The 21,357-nt window shown below is 33.8% G+C and overlaps 1 protein-coding gene across 1 annotated transcript in view; it reads left to right on the top strand.

The window, feature by feature from the left end:
* The window catches only part of ROBO2 (roundabout guidance receptor 2), a 773,029-nt gene that overhangs the window by 709,452 nt on the left and 42,220 nt on the right, over positions 1 to 21,357 (top strand). Inside the window, exons 23-24 of the mRNA XM_044669246.1 lie at positions 4,700 to 4,960; positions 9,774 to 10,033. Coding sequence (XP_044525181.1) covers positions 4,700 to 4,960; positions 9,774 to 10,033 — 521 coding nt within the window. The remainder of the gene's footprint in view (positions 1 to 4,699; positions 4,961 to 9,773; positions 10,034 to 21,357) is intronic.

Consider the following 21,357-nt stretch of genomic DNA (forward strand, 5'->3'; position numbering starts at 1 on the left):
ATACCATTGCTGGGTTTGTACCCCAAAGAGATCATAGATAAACAGACTTGTACGAAAATATTCATAGCTGCGCTTTTTGTGGTGGCAACAAATTGGAAAAGGAGGGTATGTCCTTCAATTGGGGAATGGCTGAACAAACTGTGGTATATGCGGGTGATGGAATACTATTGTGCTAAAAGGAATAATAAACTGGAGAAGTTCCAGGCGAACTGGAGAGACCTCCGAGAACTGATGCAGAGCAAAAGGAGCAGAGCCAGAAGAACTCTATACACAGAGACTGACATTCTGTGGTAAAATCGAATGTAATGGACCTCTGTACCAGCAGCAATACAATGACCCAGGACAATTCTGAGGGAGTTATGGTAAAGATGCTACCCACATTCAGAGGAAGGACTGCAGGAGAGGAAACATATAAGAAAAACAACTGCTTGAACGCATGGGTCGGGGCGGACCTGATTGAGGGTGTGGACTCGAAACTACCACACCAATGCAACTACCAACAATTTGGAAATTGGTCTTGATCAAGGCCACATGACAAAACTAGTGGAAATGCGCATGGGTGGGGGGGGGGTTGAAGGGGAAAGGAGGAGCATGAATCATGTAACCATGTTAAAAATGAATATTAATAAATGTTAAAAAAAACAAAAAAGAATACATGGAGAGACAGGCCTAGAGACAGGAGGTCCTAGGTTGAAACCCGGCCTCAGCCACTTCCCAGCTGTGTGACCCTGGGCAAGTCACTTGACCCCCATTGCCCACCCTTACCAATCTTCCACCTATGAGACAATACACTGAAGTGCAAGGGTTTAAAAAAAAAAAAGAATACATGGAGAGGCAAACCAAAAACTAATTGGAAATTAAATAATATGATTCTCCAAAATACTTTAGTGAAAGAACAAATCACAGAAACAATAATTTCATTGAAGAAAATGACAATGATGAGACATCTTACCCAAACTTATGGGATGCAGCCAATGCAATTCTAAGGGGAAAATTGATATCACTGAGTGTATATATATATATTTTTACCCTTGTACCCATTATCACCTCTATTATTCAACATAGTACTAGAAACACTAGCTGTAGCAATTAGAAAAGAAAAAAGAAACTGAAAGAATTAAAGTAGGCAATGAGGAGACTAAACTATCACTCTTTGCAGATGATATGATGGTCTACTTAAAGGATCCTAGGGAATCAACTAAAAAGCTAGTGGAAATAACAACTATAGCAAAGTTGCAGGATACAAAATAAATGCACATAAATCATCAGCATCTCAATATATTTCCAACATGTCCCAGCAGCAAGAGTTAGAAAGACAAATTCCATTTAAAATTATCCTAGACAATATAAAATACTTCGGAATCTATTTGGCATGACAAACACAGGAATTATAAAACACTTTCCACACAATTAAAACTAGATCTAAACAATCGGAAAAAACATTAATTTCTCATGGATAGGATGAGCTAACATAATAAAAATTACAATCCTACCCAAATTAATTTACTTATTCAGTGCCATACCTATCAAACTACCAAGAAATCCACCATTTGACAAAAACTGCTGGAAAAATTGGGAAACAGTATGAGAGAGATTAGGTTTAGATCAACATCTCATACCCTACACCAAGATAAACTCAGAATGCATGAATGATTTGAATATAAAGAAGGAAAATATAAGTAAATTAGGTGAACCTAGAATAGTATACCTGTCAGATCTTTGGGAAAGGAAAGATTTCAAGACCAAGCAAGAGTTAGAAAAAATTATATAATGTAAATAGTTTTGATTACATTAAATTAAAAAGGTTTTGTACAAAGAAACCAATGAAATGAGAATTAGAAGGGAAGCAACACATTTGGAAAAAAAATCTTTATTACAAAAATCTCTGACAAAGGTCTCGTTACCAAATATATAAGGAGCTAAATCAATTGTATAAAAAAATCAAGCCATTCCCCAAATGGACAAGGGACATGAATAGGCAATTTTCAGTAAATAAATCAAAACTATCAATAAGCAAATGAAAAAGTGTTCTAAATCTCTTATAATTACAGAAATGCAAATCAAAACAACTGTGAGGTACCATTTCACACCTAGCAGATTGGCTAACATGACAGCAAAGGAAATAATAAATGTTGGAGGGGATGTGGCAAAATACAGACATTAATACATTGCTGGTGGAATTGTGAATTGATCCAACCAATCTAGATGGCAATTTGGAACTATGCCCAAAGGGCTTTTTAAAAAATGCCTACCCTTTGATCCAGCCATACCATTGCAGGGTTTATACCTCAAAGAGATAATAAGGAAAAAAGACTTGCAGAAAAATATTTATAGCTGCACTCTTTGTGGTGGCAAATATTTGGAAAATGAGGGGATGTCCATCTATTGGGGAATCGCTAAACAAATTGTTGTATCAGTTGGTGATGGAATACTATTGTGCTAAAAGGAATAATGAACTGTAGGAATTCCATATGAGCTGGAATGACCTCCAGGAATTGATGCAGGGTGAAAGGAGCAGAACCAGGAGAACCTTATACACAGAGGCAGAAACACTGTGGCATAATCGAACACAATGGACTTCTCTACCAGCAGTAATGCGATGATCCAAAACATTTCTGAAGGACTTATGAGAAAGAACACTATCCACATCTAGAGAAAGAACTGTAGGAGCAAAAACACAGAAGAAAAACTACTGTTTGGGGACATTGAAATGAGTCAATGGGGATATGATTGGGGATGTAGACTAAAGAATCACTCTAGTGCAAATATCAATAATAATGAAATATGTCTTGATCAATGACACATGTAAAACCCAAGAGAACTGCACATTGGCTGTGGGAGGGGGGTGGGAGGATGGGAGGGAAAGAACATGAACCATGGAAAAATTTCTTAATCAATGAAAAAAAAGCGACCCCCCCCCCACAAACACAAGTTACTTAACTTCCAAGCATACAGCTGTCAAACAAGGACCAAAGATATGATATACTGGCAGTGAGGTGACTCACTGATAGATTTGGGCTTGCCAGGTAGCTCAGTAATAGGGAGTCATGCCTAGAGACAGAAAGTTCAAATCTAATCTCACACATGTCATAGCTATATGACTCTGGGCCAGTCATTTGATTCTGTTTGTCTAACACTTACCTCTCTTCTGCCTTGGAACTCATATTTAGTATCATTTCTAAGACTGTAAGGGATTAAAAACTAATTTTTGTGCTATCAAGCTCAGTTTCCCCCTCCTTTTTACTCCTGAAGAGGACAGGCCCCAGCCCGTTGTTGTTTGTACTCTGTGTAGAAATGAGGATCATTCAAGGTCAAAGATCTGCTATTTGGGTGCTGTCACTTAGCGAGTGAGGTTACCTATTCAGAGTCTTCATTATATCTGGATAAAGAAACCTCTATATTATGTAGTATACAGAATTTGGGGTTATAGTTTTTTTTCTAGCTTTGGCTGAGTTCCAAAAAGCTGTTGGAGGTTTTAGAATCTTGAGGAGAGGCAGTTGACTGGATCTTCTGTGAAGGGAGGAAGTCAATGAGCGAGCTCTTAGATTATCTAGCTTCAATATTGAAATTTAGCCTAGCATTGATAGATTTACTTAAGAAATTATTATTTTAGATAGACCCTTTATATCTTCCTTTCCTAATACCACCCTGCCTTCCCTCCCTTACCTTAGTGGCTGTGGAGTTTATAAGGAGAGAAATTAGAGAGGAGTTAAATCTGTGAAGAGTTATTTAATTGACAGCATTATTTATAATTTAATCAAATTACCTTTATTCCCTTTAGATAGATTTTGTAAAACTGAGCAAGGCAGGTCCTTACTCAGATTCCATCTTTATTTCCCTTCCCCCACTTGAGGTTCCTGAGATAACTGATAGCGCTTTCCTTTAATCCACCTTCCTAACAACATCCTTCAAATAAATTAATCCTTTGTGTTTCAATAGTCCTATTTAGTGTAATTTGTCTGTTAGCTAACAAGAGGGAAAAAGAGGGAAAGAGAAAACATATTCTGGGTTTAGAGGGAAGCTGGGCATCCATCTTGAAGGAAGGTGTTACTTCAAAATAGGTCCCTTCCTGTGAAATTAACTAAAGCCTGTTTGTTAATTTCAGTCTAGTCTATTTCCTTCAACTTGTGTTTGAGCCTAAGTCCCAGTCTGTAAGCCTGCTGTGTTAGCCTGTTTAGTTTAACTTCTTTCTCCCAAGAAGATCTCTGTTTCCCTTCTGTGTTATACTCCTGACTTCAGTCCTATTATACCCTGAATCTCCTTTAATCCCAGCCTACCTGTAGCCTAATTTATCCATTTACCAAGTCTCCAACATCCTCCTTTCAATTCCCTTATCCCAAACACCTTTCCTCAAATTATCCCCATAACAATTATGAGTGTCTGTAGGACAAGAAACTGTCCATCAGTCTCCTAGGCCTTTTACGGTTTGAATATTATAGGTTTTACTACAACCTAGGGATCTCTCTGAACCTTTTTCTATGCCAGCTCTGTTTCTTTCTTTTTTTTTTTTTACAGTAAGACTGGCAATGGGTTCTTCCTGACTCCAAGGCCAGCTTTTTTTTTTAATTTCCTCATATTTCCTTCCAAACATCTGAATACTAGCAGGTAAACACAATGATAAAGGGACAAGATCAATACAGTGATAGAGTTTGGTTGTTTTCAAGATAATATTTTTATTTTATTTTTTTTTTAATTTCAGTTATGACAGTGATGGCTGGTGTCCACCATTACCAGTTCAAACATATTTACACCAAGGGATGGAGGATGAGCTAGAGGAAGATGATGACCGAGTCCCAACACCTCCTGTTCGAGGAGTGGCCTCATCACCTGCCATCTCATTTGGACAACAGTCCACTGCAACTCTAACACCCTCCCCACGTGAAGAGATGCAACCCATGCTTCAGGCTCACCTTGATGAACTCACCAGAGCCTATCAGTTTGATATAACAAAGCAAACATGGTAAATATTACAGTTGAGGAAATAAAGATCTGGAGAGACTAGCTATGTGTATTCAATATTGAGTTCAATGTCATAGAAAAATAGAGCAAGAAGATATCTTAGTGTTCATATAAACTTTCTGGCAAGTGAATTAAATTCTCATTGCACGTATATTATTATTTTTGGTTTCCTATTTTGGGGTTTCCTTGGCAAAGGTAGTAGAGAAGGATTTTTTTTCCTTTTCCAGCTCATTTTGTTTTATAGACAAAGAAGCTGAGGCAGATAAGTCAGTGTTGGCGAAGCATTAGCACATGTGTTACCCCTTGCATGTAGAAGTTCTCTGTTCTCCCTCTTCCCAGCACCCAAGGACATTTTTGCATTCCCTGTCCCTCTGTCCAACTGCCCAAAGCACTTCCCCTATCAGCTCCCTCAGGTAATGTGGTGGGTCTCTAGACAGTTTGAGTTTGCCCTCTGGGCATTCAAACTTGAAAACCTTTGCCAACACTCATCTAAGTGATTTGACCAAGGTCACACAGAACTCATGAAGATGAGTCTTCATGATTCCAAGCCTAGTGCACGTAGCTGCCCCACATAGTGTCAAATCTTGTTATTTCCATAATTTTTTTCAGTTGTGGCTGACTTTTCATGACCCCATGACTAGTAATAGCATGGTATGATACCTAGGGTTTAAACTCTGGTCAGCCTGATTCTAAGTCCAGTGCTAGATTGTGCCACCTTATTCTATTAAATCAATCCTCATATTCTTTTAGAGATATAGCACCACCTAAATCAAAGATTATGTTGGCCAAAAATAATCTGAGTACTTTGCTAAGTTCCACAGCCTGCAAAATCTAATAACGTAGAAATCCATAGTCCTTGTTTTTAATTAACTAGACATTAACTGAATTAACTATTAACTGAGCTAAGTATGTCATTATGAATGGAAAACTGGCTTTATAGTCAGTAAGACCTGAGTTGAACTCATACCTTTGATGGGATTTTCTCAATACTGATCCTCCTTGATCTCTCTATAGCATCTGACAATGCCCATAACCTCCTTTATTGATACTCAGTCCTTTCTAGTTCCTTATGGCATTGCTTTCTTCTGACATTCCTCCTGTTTTCTCTTTCCAATCACCTATTATTCTTCTTTGATGATTACAAATAGTGGATACTCCTGAAGGCTCTGTCTCAGACCTTTTATTTTATGCTGCCAGCTCCCATGGATTCAATTCTCATCTCTGTGTAGTTGCTAGCCCTAATCTATATGTTGATCTATAGTTTCATGTTGAGTTGGATGTACTATAAGCATCTCATAGTAAATACGTCCAACATAGGACTCATTACTTTTTCCCTTCAAACCCTCCTGTCTTCTGAACTTCCCTATTATTATTGAGGTCATCTCAAAGTCAAACATCTTCAATGTCAACAAGGTTTCCAACCACAGAATAATCTTATACTCTTATCATTCACCCTTCCTAGCTAATTCATAACAAAATATTTTTTGGTTACTCGCCTGCATTTGGAAAAGTAATTTCTTCATTGGGAGTTTTCCACTTCACTGAGAAGACACATCCAATGTCTCTAGGTCATAACTCTTCCATGCCTCACTTTATCTAAAGACTCTCCTCATCTTTTTTAGGCACTGGTGCAGACAACCATTTTTTGTTTTTCAACCTAACAGTCTCTGCCTTCAGAAATTTCTAGTCAAAACAAAAACTAGACAAAAACATGTAGATATCAGCTTTTTCTTACATCTTTGTGTTAATGACTTTTTCATTCTTTATTGGGCAAGGAATTTGGTAAAGCATTGGAAGTAGAAGGTCAGTTCAAGTAGATATATTAATTGTGCACTTGCCTCTGTAGGCTCAGGCAGCTTAATGGTTGCTGTAATTCTCATATTGGCAAATTAATCCCTAATTTCTAATTCTTTGGAGTTCTTTGTATAATTTTTCTCAGAGATAAACAAATTGACATTCCATTTAAATAAATTATGTCATCTGCATTTTTGTCTCATGATCAAATGTTTAAACATATCAAATATTTAAAAATTTAACTTAGAAGTATAACTCAAAGTAAAGCACCTAAAATGTCAATTAACAGAACCATATTTGTCTTGTTTAATTGAAGCTGACGTGTATTTCTCTAGGATCAAAGATGGGAGACACTTTTAGAACTCTGAAAAAAGCCATGAAGAACTTTTATATGGGGTTTTTATCCTCCAAACTCATGGGGAACATACTTTGTGCCTTCCTGAATTCAAATAGAGGAAAAAGTGATTGAATTCCTCAAAGAAAAAAAAATCATAAAGATATAGCTATAGATCTATCTATATATATGTAAGGGTGTTTAAGTATGTGTATATATATTACATATAATATATATGCACATATATTATATATATAGCAAGAAAGGGAGAAAGAGAAATCGAGAGATATGCACATACACAGACCCTCCTATAGTTTCCACCTTTGCATTACCCTACCCCTATTTCCAATCATCATTATCCCCCATTTTGGCAAGAAAATCATGAAACCAATTTCTCTTCCATAATTATGCTATGAAATAGTAATCATAAGGTTAGCAAAAGCTTCTCTAATGAATCCATTAAAAGATTAGTTAAGTACCTGTCATTATCTGGACCTGGAGTTTAGGAAGGCAAAAGTTAGTTTGCATTTACTTCTCTACTGTTTCCCCTTGCTTCAGTTCATGGGATTTTAAAACAAAAATGATGCTGGAAACTGACCCCTTCATTTTATATATAAATAAACTGAGCCCCACCGGGAGGAAGTGACTTCCCCAAAGTCACAAAGTAAGCAGCACTCCTTGGTTACCTGGGGATATACTGTTTATAGGTTGTACATTGTTTAATCTATGTTGTCTTGTGAGAAAAGACCAAATATCTAGATATCTTTATCTAAAATCGAGAGAGAGAGAGAGAAAGAGAGAGAGAGAGAGAGAGAGAGAGAGAGAGAGAGAGAGAGAAAGAGAGAGAGAGAGAGAGAGAAAGAGAGAGAGAACATAGACAGAGAGAAGAGTGAGAGATCTTTAAATCACTTGCAAATCATCTTTTCTTTTCTCCTTCAGCTTCAGTATTAAAAACTTTCTGAAGAAAAAAATTAAAGAGATTTTGATTCCAATTAACATTGCCACTGATTACTATTTTATTCTGTCATTATTTAGTTAATTGAGGTTATCATTCCAAAAACTAATGAAGGCTATTAAAGATGGTGTGAGGGGGCAGCTGGGTAGCTTAGTGGATTGAGAGCCAGGCCTAGAAAAGGGAGGTCCTAGGTTCAAATCTGGCTTCAGACACTTCCCAGCTGTGTGACCCTGGGCAAGTCACTTAACCCCCATTGCCTAGCCCTTACCACTCTTCTGCCTTGGAGCCAATTGGCTCCAAGGCAGAAAGTAAAGGCTTAAAATAAACAAATAAACAAATGAATGAATGAATAAATGGAATTATTAAAAAAAAAGATGGTGTGAAACTAAGACCCAGGTTCTTAAGTAATATTGCCTTTCTTGTTTCCAAATTCTCCTCCTTTCCTCTTAAAGCTAGTCGATACAATTTACTCTCTCCCTTACTTACTTCCTACACTAGGGTCATAATGACATCAAAAGAAGGAAATCAAAAATTGAAAATGGTCATTTACTCCAATCCATATTGTTATGTTCACTATTGCCCTTTTTTCTTTTCTGCTAAATTCATAACATCCAAGGTAGTCCCAGATCACTGCCACACCACAATAACTAGCATTCTAGTTACTTACTGATGTCCTTAAAAATATCACCAGGGAACTATAATTGAGCTCCTTCCCATTTTGATTTCTAAATTCAACCATTTTCACCTCTCATTCCTGCATCTGATCAAGTTCCAGATACATTGCTTTTGAAACAGGGCAGATGGAAGACAAAATAGTTTTCAGGATAGAACAGGTTCCATTTTGAACGTGTTGAGTTTGAGGGTTCTAGGACAGCTCAATAGATATGTGAAGGAAAGGATGAAAAGAATTACTTGTGAACTAGGGGAGAAACAGAAACCAGATATATTTATTTCATAATCATGAGCATAGAGGGAAGAATGAAACTACATGGCTAGGAAGGATCCCAAGGGAGAGAATTTTAGAGGTGATGGAGAGATTTGAGAATAGATTTATAGACATCCATAAGTTGTAGGATTTTTGAGTTCCAACCAAACTTTGCAATCTTCCATACTAATTCTCTTATTTTACAATAAAGCAACTAAGACCTAGATAGGGCTTGCAACTAGTTAATGTATAACAAAACTAGAATCTACAGCTCCTGATCACTTCCAGTTGTACTTTCTACCATACCATAATACTGGCCCATTATTTGGAGACTCCTTGGATGCTGTATATTTCTGTAACCTAGTTTATTTTTTTTCATAAGGGTATGAAAGGTAACAGACACTTATTAGGAACCTATTGTGTGCCAGGCATGTGCTGAACATTTTGCAAATATTATCTCATTTTTTCCTTGCTATAATCCTGGAAAGTAGTTACTATATCCACATATTATAATTAAGCAACTGAGGCAAACAAGTTAAATTACTCAGAGTCACACAACCAGTAATTGTCAGATGCTGTATTTGAACCCAGGATTTCCTAACTCTAGGCCCAGCACTATGCCAAATGTTCCACTTAGCTGCTAGAATAAGTTTTAAAATACATAGTTTAGGATGAAAATGAAAGAAATAGTTATTGAGACTTTACAGAGACTTTAAGAACCAAGCTATGATAATTAGGAAGACTAACATGTTTTTATAATTTAAAATATGTAATTTATAAAAGATGCCTTTCCCCCCTTTTTATAGGCACATCCAAAGCAATACACAACCTCCTCAGCCCCCAGTTCCACCATTAGGTTATGTTTCTGGAACCCTGATTTCAGATTTGGAGACAGATATTCCAGATGATGATGATGAGGAGGAGGATGATGAGGATGATGATGAGGATGACAATGATGACAATGATGATGAAGAGGAGGAAGAAGCATTAGAAATTACTAGGCCCCTGAGAGGTCAAGATCAGACTCCAGGATCCAGTATGGACAATCTAGACAGTTCTATGACAGGTAACAATTGATTTATCAGAAATAATTGACCTACTTATAATATTTAAATGTATAATGAATCAAATATGTTTAGCAAGATTTATTTCATTCTATTTCTGTAATATTTTAATATGTCTAAAAGAGATTTGGAAATATTTTTTCTTTGTTGCAAAATGATAAGAAAATTCATGAATTTTAAAAAGCTTTAAAGATATGAAAAGAAGACACAATTATATCAGAGTTTTTCAAAAGTTCAGATCTATTAAATTGAAAAAATTGACTTTTAGAAGTAATATAGTTTGTATATCAGGAGCAACACGCAAAGTGAATGCAATTTTAAAGTGCTTGATATTTCATTCAGTAAAAATATTTACTGATAAAAATAAGAAAAACAGACTTCATAAACTAAGCTTCTAAAGGAGAGCACAAGATAGTATTATACAATAGATAAAATGTATAATTACACTTGACATTAGTTGATTCAACAATTTTTTTACTTAAGAGAAAAATAATTATTTCATTTTCTCCTTAACTTCTTATTCTATTTATAGCATAAGAAGTTGCAACAGAGTTTATCAAAATTTGCTTGGAGAGTTAAAATGCTCTAAAAATGTATATTTAAAGTTACTTTAAAAACAGATTTAAGCCAAACTTGAATATATGGTAAAGATAGAAAACATATGTGAATATATATTGTTTTTGTCCTTAAGTAATGAATCCTTTCCTTAGCATTGAAAATGTCTTCTACATAAAAACAAATATTACACATGTTCAATCTTCACAGAGATCCACTAATTTTTGTATTTAGAATGTCCTTACACTAAGAGGACATTTAAAATGTTCTACTTAAATTTATTTTAATTACACATGCTTTCAAGTTCAAAAGATTTTATACCCTTATCTGGGTATTGCAGTTCTGAAAATACATTGAAACTTCCACTGAGGGAACCTAGAATGTGACAGTGATGAAGTGTCAGTATCTATAATTTTGCTTTGGCATCCCTTGTTGAATTAAATAGCGTGCAATGCACTGTCCCACTTTTCTGTTTGTCTTCTTGCGCTAAGGCCAGCCTACTTGCCAACTTGATTAAGATTTAAGAACTGCAGCTCTACTACTGTGATTTTGAAACCAGCTCCAAATGAAGATTCCAGAGTTAAAGTTTAAATCTTGGAATTCAGATGGGGTGACTTATTAGTCACTAGTTGGCTAAGCTACTTTGAATGTCTAGCCTAATCTCCTTCAGTTATAATTTTGCATAATTTTGCATATTTCCCTGATATCTCTGAAACCTTTCCTTTAGAAATGTGGGAAAGGGTTTACAATGATAATGCAAAAGTAAATAAATTTTAGAAATCAGCTTAACATGTCTCTCTTTTGTTGCATATCATTAATGGTGGAAATGAATGATATATCTATAAATCAGGACTCTGTCATTTTGAAAATTTACATGTTCGTTTGTTAGCATCATGCAAGATTTTCAAATGTGACCAGAATGAGGAAAATGCATTTTTACTAAAATTAATATAACTTGGCATTCATTCAAATGAAGAAGTGACAGCTAAGAAAACAAATCCTGGTTTTCTACCTGAATTTACTTTAATTACTGTTATCTATAACATAATGGAGCATTCTGGTATATTGCTCAAGATCAGTTTATTTTATAAATAGGATTATGTCTTGTTAGAAAAATGCAGTTAGTTATACAATTTCAAGTTATTTAGATTACATATTTTCCTTGCTTCTTTCTACAATAAATTTATAGGGAAGATATGATTAAAGTCTTAACTGGTGAGCCTAGAATTCACCTTGCTATTAAGTATTTTCATTCACAAAGGGAAAAAGAACTTCTGGTTACATATATTCTATGAAATTTTAATATTAGAAAAAGTAGTATGCTAATAAGTTATGTGCTAAAGTGCCTCTGTTTCCTTCAGACACTTAAGATTTAGTTTAACAATGCTAACTGAGGGAGGCAATAAAAATACACACCATTTCCATTTGGTTTACATTTATTTTAAGATGTTAAGTGCCCACAAAGAAAACTTTTTTATCTCAATCTAAGATAGCTTTGACTCTGCAATTATGTATGTCTTTGGGGTAATTGGGTAATTTTAGTTAAACTTCCATAGTATCTTTTTTATTTTCATTATTATTAACTTAATGAGTATCCTCTTAAAACAGGACATTCAAGTGAGAAAGGACACCCAGGAGCTCCCAAACCGACCAGAATCAGTCAAAACCTAACCAATTCTGGCTGGGATTAAAAAGACTATATCATATTATACACAATATTTCTTATCTCTATTGCTTTCATGAAGCTTCTGTATTAGGGAAAATCCATGGTATCAAAGCTATTTGCATAAGATGATATATAAGTATAAATATTTTTGTATCTTAATACTATTTGTCTGTGAATGATACTTCATTATTTGAGATGGTGGTTCATGAAGCAAGAGAAAGGTAAATCAAATAGAAAAATATCAGTTGCCACATTTCTAAATGAACTCCCCTGAAGAGGATGGTAACCTCAGTAAGATTATATAACTAAATTCAACTGCTTAAAAATGGTTACAGAAATAAGTTTTAAAATATATTTAAGGTATAGCATTGAAAAAATAATTACTAACTCATTTGTGCTTTCATCTAGTTATTATTCTTTCACATTTATTTGTGAGATTATGAAACCTATTCTGCTACTCAAAAAATTTAAACATATAATGAAAATTAATTCATGCCACTTAGTCAAATTTGTTTCCTTTTTAATCTTTCTATATTTTTCAGTTTTCAAATTGCTAAAAATAAAAAAAAATCACAAATTTATGTTCTCAAATTTTCAAATATAGATTTTTAATTTTACCTTTACCTTATTCATCAGTGCAACAAAAAATATTGAAATAATACTTATGAATAGATCTTTTCAAAGAAAGTCAAAAGTACTTTTGCTTACTTCAGATTTAGTACTAGGTTCAAAAATAATAACCTAATTTCAAAAAATATAACTTATCAGCATTCCTTAAGACCATTTCAGGAGTTGGGTTTTATTTACTTAAACTATTATATCTTAATTTATATCCCATGAGATTTTACTCCAGCAGTGTAGCTGGAGACTAAAGTACTCACTAATAAAGGAAACAAATAAAAACTCTACTACTTAACTCTTAATCTATAAAATCTAGAAGTTTTCCTTGAAGCTAAGGTGCATAACTTTTAGAGCCTTAGCTCCTAAAAACTAAGACCTGAAAAATGGAAATTACTACAAAAAATTAGGAAAATTTCAAATAATAAAAATTCCATGGCATTACCATCATCACCAAATACCAATTAAATTACTTTTCCAAAGAAATAATGACTTTGAAATGTTTTAAATATTCAATATTCTATGTATAGTGATTTTAATTTCTAAAGTCAAAAAAAGCATAAAAGTTATTTAATGTGTTTTCACCTATGTAAATAAAGTATTAAAGAAAATATCTATTTGCCTATTTTATGCATAATATATTCCTTTTCTGAATTGAATAGAATAGAAATGGGAACATGTGCAATATATTTGAACAGAATACAACTTCTATAGATTAGAAAAGATCTACCTAAGTTAATTCATTGACCAAGGCAAAAGCCAATATTTGCATTGATTTGTTCATATATATATATATATATATATATATATATATATATATATCTTAGATTTTATTTTACAGACAATTAGACGAATTGCATTTAAGAGTAAATGTGGTTTGTAGATTAAATATATGCTCAGAAAATGGAGAATTGCTAGTTTTTGTATCTCATAAAAATGGTAATGCCACAATTAGCAGGGTCATATTGTAAAGCACAGACTTTACTCAAGCTTAATGGATTTAGGGATATGCATTTATCAGCAAGGAAAGATTTAGCATAAAAATGACATGTAAATGAATTGATGACTGATCATAAATTAATTTTAGTGCTGAAGATGTAATAGAGACATAGCAAGATGCCACTTTATAATAGTATTTTATTGCTTAGTAACATTTGAGCAACTACTTAATGTTCTATGTGCATTTTTTTCTTTAACAGTCTGAATAAATCTGAGAAATATTTTTGGCTTTTCAGCAATTTAAAAACTGAAAAATCTGGAAAGGTTAAAAATATAAACAAATAAATTTGACTAAGTGGCATAAGTTCATTTTCATTACACGTTTAAATATATATTGATAAAGCAGTCAACTATAAAGTATCAAAATGGAACAGATTACCTACCATCTTTTATTTCAAATTTTCTAACAAAGAAATTTTTACCATGCATCATCCCTTCTTGTATTTTATTTTCTAGCAGTGCAATATTTTTTACCACATATACACATTTATTCAAAGTTTTGGTGGAAAAATACTTCTAATAATCAATTGTGGTGCTACTTTCCTTGTAAAAAGTATTCTTCCTTGGCCCTTGAGCAATTTTGCTAATGTCTTAAGATCTAAAAGAGAGACATGGGAATAGTCACAATGCAAAAATACACAGAGAAATGAAATTTGAGAAGAAAAGAAAGAAGATAACAGACTTCAAAGATTTGTAATTTCATCAGTAGAGTTAACTCCCTTCACTCATGGAGACAGACATAACCCTTTCCTTGAGTAAAGTATGTGGCAAGTTTCTTATCTTATGAGTCCAGTTATACATTGATGATAGTTGTCTAAGGTTTTTTTTTGCCAAAACTTAAAGCTGTTGCAATATGGAAATATTAAAATATTGTGGGAAATGGTTCTTTGTTTTATTAATAAGCCACCCCTAATTTTTCCCCTTTCTTTTTTGGAATTAATGGTTCTCTAGACTTGTAATTTCATTGGTGTAGAGAATTCTCAATAAGGACATTCCTTCTACCAATGCAGATCTTGTAGTTTCTAACTTGTAGTGTTAGGGAGTTATTTGTGATTCTGAGAACTTAATTCACTTTCCCAATTTAACAGAGACACTCTACATCAAAGTTAAGCCTCAAAACCGGTCTTTCCTGACAACAAAACCAATTCTCTGTCTATAATATCACATTTCCTCTCATAAGTGATATTTAAAAATGTTTTTCCTCAAATGGACACATTCTCCATGCCTTACATTTATAGATTGTTTTTCTTCATCTTGTCTCTTAAACCTAAACTTGTCTTTGGCTTTATAAAGAGCTTAGTCTTCATTTCCCAATTTTTATAACACTGGCAAAGTCAATTAAGGAAATTTGCCTTTCCATAGATAAAAAGAGGAGTCTTAATTGTAGGGACTTCCAGAGGACAAAAAGAAAAATATGGATTTTGAAAATATGATGATTCTAGTCATAATGATGATGACCTAACTGTTAAAATTAAAAGAGAAAGGTAATTTTCTATTCTAATTTACACATTCTACTTCTGTGTCCCTGAACAACAAGATAATTAGTGATAGTTTGTTTATAGGAGTTTTTATATCAACATAGAGAATGCTCTATATCTCAACTACATGGACACAGTTACTTTAAAGAGAACCCTGGATTTGAAGTCAAGAGACCTGAGTTTGAGACCATATTCTTTTACTTTATAGCAGTGTAACTAAGTCAATTAATAACCACCCCAACCTCTGATCTATGAATGGGGAATACCTCACAGAGTAATTTAATGAAATATTTTATATCAAGTGCTTCATAGACCATATAAATGTGAACTATTATGATTATCATTAAAGTCTTAATTAACATCTTTTCAAATCCCTTTTTAAGCTTCTTCTGTTATATAATATTTGAGATAGTGTTAAATTAGTTAAGGACTGTAGCAATCTGAAAATGCAAAAGCACTGGTTTGGGTTGAATAGCACAAGTCTAATAATATGCCTTGTGGCTTAAAAGGATCAGTGAAGACTTTTTCTGATATAATCTAAGGCTTGGTAATTGATTATCTTGGTTGATAAATTAGTGGGGAAATGAGGAAGAAATATATACACTGCCTAAAATCAATCAGTCAGGCTCTAGACCTGATACCAAGGATAAACCTTATTTGTGGGAAGCTAACTCTTCCCAAAGATGGTTAGAGACAATGATGATGTATATTAATGACTGTATAATGAGAGTTAATAACTGTTGTAGGACATTTGGGAAAAATGAAAGACACCAAGGGAGGAAATATGTTTTTTGAGGATCATGTGAATGAAAGTGGATAGGGATGACTAAATGAATAAAATATCCTTTTTTTAGATGTTATTGAAGATTCATGTTATGCGTCTGGAGCAAAATTATTGCATATAGCTTTTCCCTATAAAAATGTAGGCTCAAAAATACTAAGTTTACTCTAAGTTACCCAGATGGTTGTGAAATGAGAAAGGATGAAGTTCCTCTATTTGTACAAAGATAATTTAGTAAATATATTAATTTTGTACATGATGTTCAGGGCTTCTTTCAGAATCAATGGCCTTGGGTGTATCTTTGAAAAATGTTAGAAATTTTCATATGAAGAAAGTTCCTTAAAAGTATCCCTTAACATTGATACTCAGTTCAGAGTTAGTAGGCTGAAAATTAAGTATGTTGGAAAAATGCATAGTGGAAATGGAAGAGCAGTAATAATTATTTGAAGGCATGATTTTGTGCATTTTATTGAGAATCAATAATTGAAATAACTTTCAAAATCAAAATTAATTGCAATTGATGGTAATAAAGCACTGGAATTTAAAAGATCAAAAATTTATTTCATTCGCAAGTGAATAATTAGACTCAAAAATGAGAATTCTTTAAATAGCCAAAGGTCATTTAAGGTTTAGGTAACAAGAAACTTAATTCAAATCAATTCAGTGAAAATTTATTCATTGCCTTCTGTATATATACAGAACACATTGTTTTAAGTGTTAAAAAAGATACAAAGTTAGGTTAGACAGCTCCAACATTATAGAGACTGGTAGGAGATTAAGATACAAACATATCACTATAATGTGGAACACTATATGATAACTGATCATAGAAATATTAAATAAACTATTTTAAATTTTCTGAGAGGCATAATTAGTAAAGGTGGTTGGTTATGAAGGAAAGACTTCAAGGAGAAGGTGACATTGAAATAATTTTGCAAGAAGGCATATATTTGTATTTAAACAGATCGATATGTTTAAATAGAGGCAGTTAGATGACTCAGTGGATAAAGTGCTGGGCCTGGAGTCAGAAAGACCTGAGTTCAGATCTCCTTCCAATGCTTTCTATCTAACTGTTTTGGGGCAAGTATTTTAACCATTGTTTACCATAATCCATTAAAGAAGGGAATGGCAGATCACTCTAGTATCTTTGCCAAGAAAACTCCATGGACATTATGGAAATGGATCCACAAAGAGTCAGACACAAATGAACAACTGAACAACAACAATCTACTTAAATAATGAAATAGGAATTAAAGCATCTATCATTCTTAAAATTCATGAAACAAATATCATAGGCCCATATTCCCCATACTGCCCATTCTACTCTTTCTTTACTAATTTGGCAATAAAATAATTTACATACTGAGAGGATCCTAAGACCATGACTTATGGCTTTCATTTGATTTGTACCACATAAATTTTTCCTCTAGATTAAAAAGTCCAGCCATCAATTACTTTAAAGTGTTGAGATTACTAAAAGGGAAGTTTGAGCAGGTGTATTTGAACCACTAAATAGATTCTTGTGTAAGATCAATCAATAAGTATTTTAAGTGCCTCATGTGCTAGGCATTATCCTAGGGCCCTGGGATACCAAGACAAAAATGGAATGCATAATGTTCTCCAAAAACTTGCATTCTATTAAGAAAACAACATCTTTTCTCAATAGTTTAGTATCAGCCATGCTACATGTAGCCATCATCCATTTTTCTGCATATTCCTCATTCATTCTCATCCTTATTTTTCTTATTGATTTTCATCTTCAATTTAAGAATAATCAAGGGGCAGGTTTTTATATTTCTTCATTGTTTGAAAAAATGGCAACTTCTGTCATTAATCATTTAACTCTGAGGCCATGCCCCAGTTTATGCAATAGTATTTATTGATAAAACTGAAAAAACCTATTTTCCCATACGCATTTCCTCATTTGTTTTCTCTCTCTAGCTCGTTCTCTCTGTGAGTCTCTGGGTCTGTCTCTGTGCCCCTCTTCCCCCTTTTACTTGTGTCCCCTCCCTCTTTCACATTTGCACTTTCTACACAAAACATAAATTTGTATATGTATATGTAAGTTTAATATACTATAAAATATATAATCGTATAAATATATGTAGTGTATATCTATATACATATATAGTAGGAAAAAAACTTGATGGACTATTTATTAATAGTGAAAGAAACTATAAACCAAAACTATTATGCTGCAGAAACTATTAAAAAAGTCACAGCCAAACACATTTAATTGCCATTATAACTGCTGATTTCTCCTTTGAACACATACCATTTACTTGCTTCCTACTAACTGGCTACTTGACATTAGCTTCCTCTGAACCAGATGATAATTTTTCTCTCAAGCCCATTTAACACACACACACACATATGTGTATATATATATATACACATATGTGTGTGTGTATGTATATGTATATATAGGCTTCTAGTCCATATTTGTAAAAAGAAAATAATAGTTCTACTTCTCTGCATCTCAATGGCATTCTTTTTATCTCAAATTTTCATTTAACATGATAAAACAATTACTCTTTTGTGGCTATAGGATGACCTCCATCCCAAGCCTCATTTTAATTTCCCAGTGCAGATTATTTGGAATTCAGCTTCTCTCATATAAATTCTATACCCCTCTTTTGAGTGTACTTGTAATTTGTGTGTCCATCCAATATAAAATTATAACATGTTAATAATACTTATATATTTCTGTTGTTAAAATAGAAATATTGTATCACAATCTTACTACCTATATTCTCTTGGTCTTGCTTCCATCTTCATAGATCAAGTGATTTTATTTATGGGCCCATTTTCAACATATTTCCTATGACCTTTTGTCTTCAAATCTCTGGATTTTCTTATTGTGCTTCTTTAGTCCATATATTAAAGCATATTCTAGAGATAGATGAGGTAGAATCTTTCTGGAAAAGTGTCCTTTGGCAACATACCATATTCATTACCTGTTCAAAATTTGGTGGAGGCTGCAGCGGATCACTTTCAAGTAGATGCTATTTTATTTCTTGTCTCACTGTAAACCCATTCATTCTAATCTAACCTGATCTACTTCCTTCACTGCAGTGTGTGGGATGGGAAGTCAGAACAAAGGATGCCCCACTCACATAAGAACAGCATGGAGTCAGGAGATTGAAGCACAAGACAGCAATTTATTATACCTTTTGAAAGGGAGACATCTCCAGTTTGAATGCTCAGAGATGCCAAAGCATTGAATTCAAAATACCAGTTTATAGGATTTCTAAACCCCATTCCTCCCTACACTCACTCCCTATTTGTCCAAAGTTAGATTAAAGTCAAAACATTATACCTTAACTACTTGCTTTCCTGAGTTAGATCAGATGAGAAAATGCTCTAGGAGAAAGATTTGCATTTTATCATCTTCTACATCCTTTGACATATTCAAAAAGATAAATGACCAAGCCTTTGACTTTTCTTGAATGAGGACCTTAGGTTCTCATCCTCCTCCCAGGCTCCACCTAGTTAGATAAACATTTGGAAGAATTATTTTAAGATTTAAAAACCTTTAATTAGGCCTATTCAGTCAGATCAAAAGGCTTGATTTAGGGAAAACACATTCCTTAGCTCACATTCTTTCATCCCAGGTAGGAATGCTTTACTGAGAATTTTCTACCTCTTTAGTGGAACTTTCCTATCAACTGCCAAGTCAGTGGGGTTCTTCTAGCTGTGTGCTGGAACCAGCCCATATTAGTTCAAGAGTTGATTTTTACCTTTTTCACCTCAAAAATAAGTAAATGTTATAAACCAGGGCTTGATTTAATGTTTTATATCTGGAATTAGGAAAGAGATTTGGAGAAAATGTTCACAAGGCAGATTAACTTTTATAATATTATATATACATTTTTTTCCAAGATCTGGTTGTTAAAACACCTATTAGTCACTCTTGGTTCTTCCCCTTTATACATCCTATGGCAACCACTTTAATACCAAATCATTTCTTTTTATTTTTTAATAAACAAGTTCGCCAGGTGATTCCAAGCGAAATATCATTCAAGGCCTTGGCAAATATGAAAGTTTACCCTCTAAGGATGTTTTTCAAACTCAGATACCTCCTGTCAAAAGAAATTATTCTGACATTCTGTTAATACAAATTTCCTATTGTGCTCCCTCGAAGTACAAGATATTTTCACAGAAAGACTTCCTAACTCCAACTTAAGATGTCTTTCTACAATGACATATCTAATTTCAGCTTTGCCCCTGGATGACCAGAAATGTTGGCCAAGGAGAGAAAGCTCCGGCTTGTGTTTAGGAAGAGACCAGCACCATTGGGCTGCTGGGCAGAGGGACAGGTAAAGTGAAAAAATGTCCTTTTTAACTCAGAAATCTAGCTCTTGACTCACCCACAGGTGACCTCTTTCTCCTTAGATGACCTTGCTTCATTCAGCCCTTCTCACAAGTAAGATACCTGTGCTGACATAAGAATTCCCTTCAGTTTCCTTGTCAAGCCTCTTTTCCCAATAAAAACTATTTATTATTATTAACCACCATTCTTCAGAAAATGATGTTATAAATCAGGTCCTCACTGATATCTCTTATTGCCATTCTCTGGTATTTTCTTGTTGTTAAGCCGCTTTCAGGTATGTCTAACTTCTGTAATTGAGCTTGGTAACCACTTTTCTTTTTCCTCAAAGTGGCTAAGTTTGAAAGGAAAACCATGGTCTTGAAAGAAATGAACTTTTGGAGAAAATTTGCCCCTTTGAAGAAAAGTTGATGGAGTTCATGCAGATGGAGCTAAGGTCCCAATCCCCCATTGACCCTCAAGCTCACAGACCATATGATTCTATCTCTATAACTTACCAGCACCTCTACTTGTATTGTTATATGCCTAAAAACAGACATCTTCAATCCATCCTGCTATTCAATCTATTAATCTATCTAACCACCCCTCTTCACTTTCAAAAAAGTTCTTTTGTCTCCCCTTCTTCACAGTACACCCTCAATTCCTTTTTTCTTATATTTTCTATCCAAAGAAAATAACTATCAAATGTAAAATTTAGCAACAGATTCAAATTACACACAAATAAATGCAAAGGAATTAGCCATCAATCTTCCTCTTATCAATGATATATTTAAATTACCACATTAGATTCTGCCACCACTGATCTACCTTTCCTTTTTGGTATATGAAGAGCAGTACTTTCAGATCTGCTTTTAACATCAGGGAGACATGCCTTATGTTTTAAATTAAGGACTCTCTAC

This window comes from Gracilinanus agilis, chromosome 3 (genome assembly GCF_016433145.1).
Source record: "Gracilinanus agilis isolate LMUSP501 chromosome 3, AgileGrace, whole genome shotgun sequence".
NCBI lineage: Eukaryota > Metazoa > Chordata > Mammalia > Didelphimorphia > Didelphidae > Gracilinanus > Gracilinanus agilis.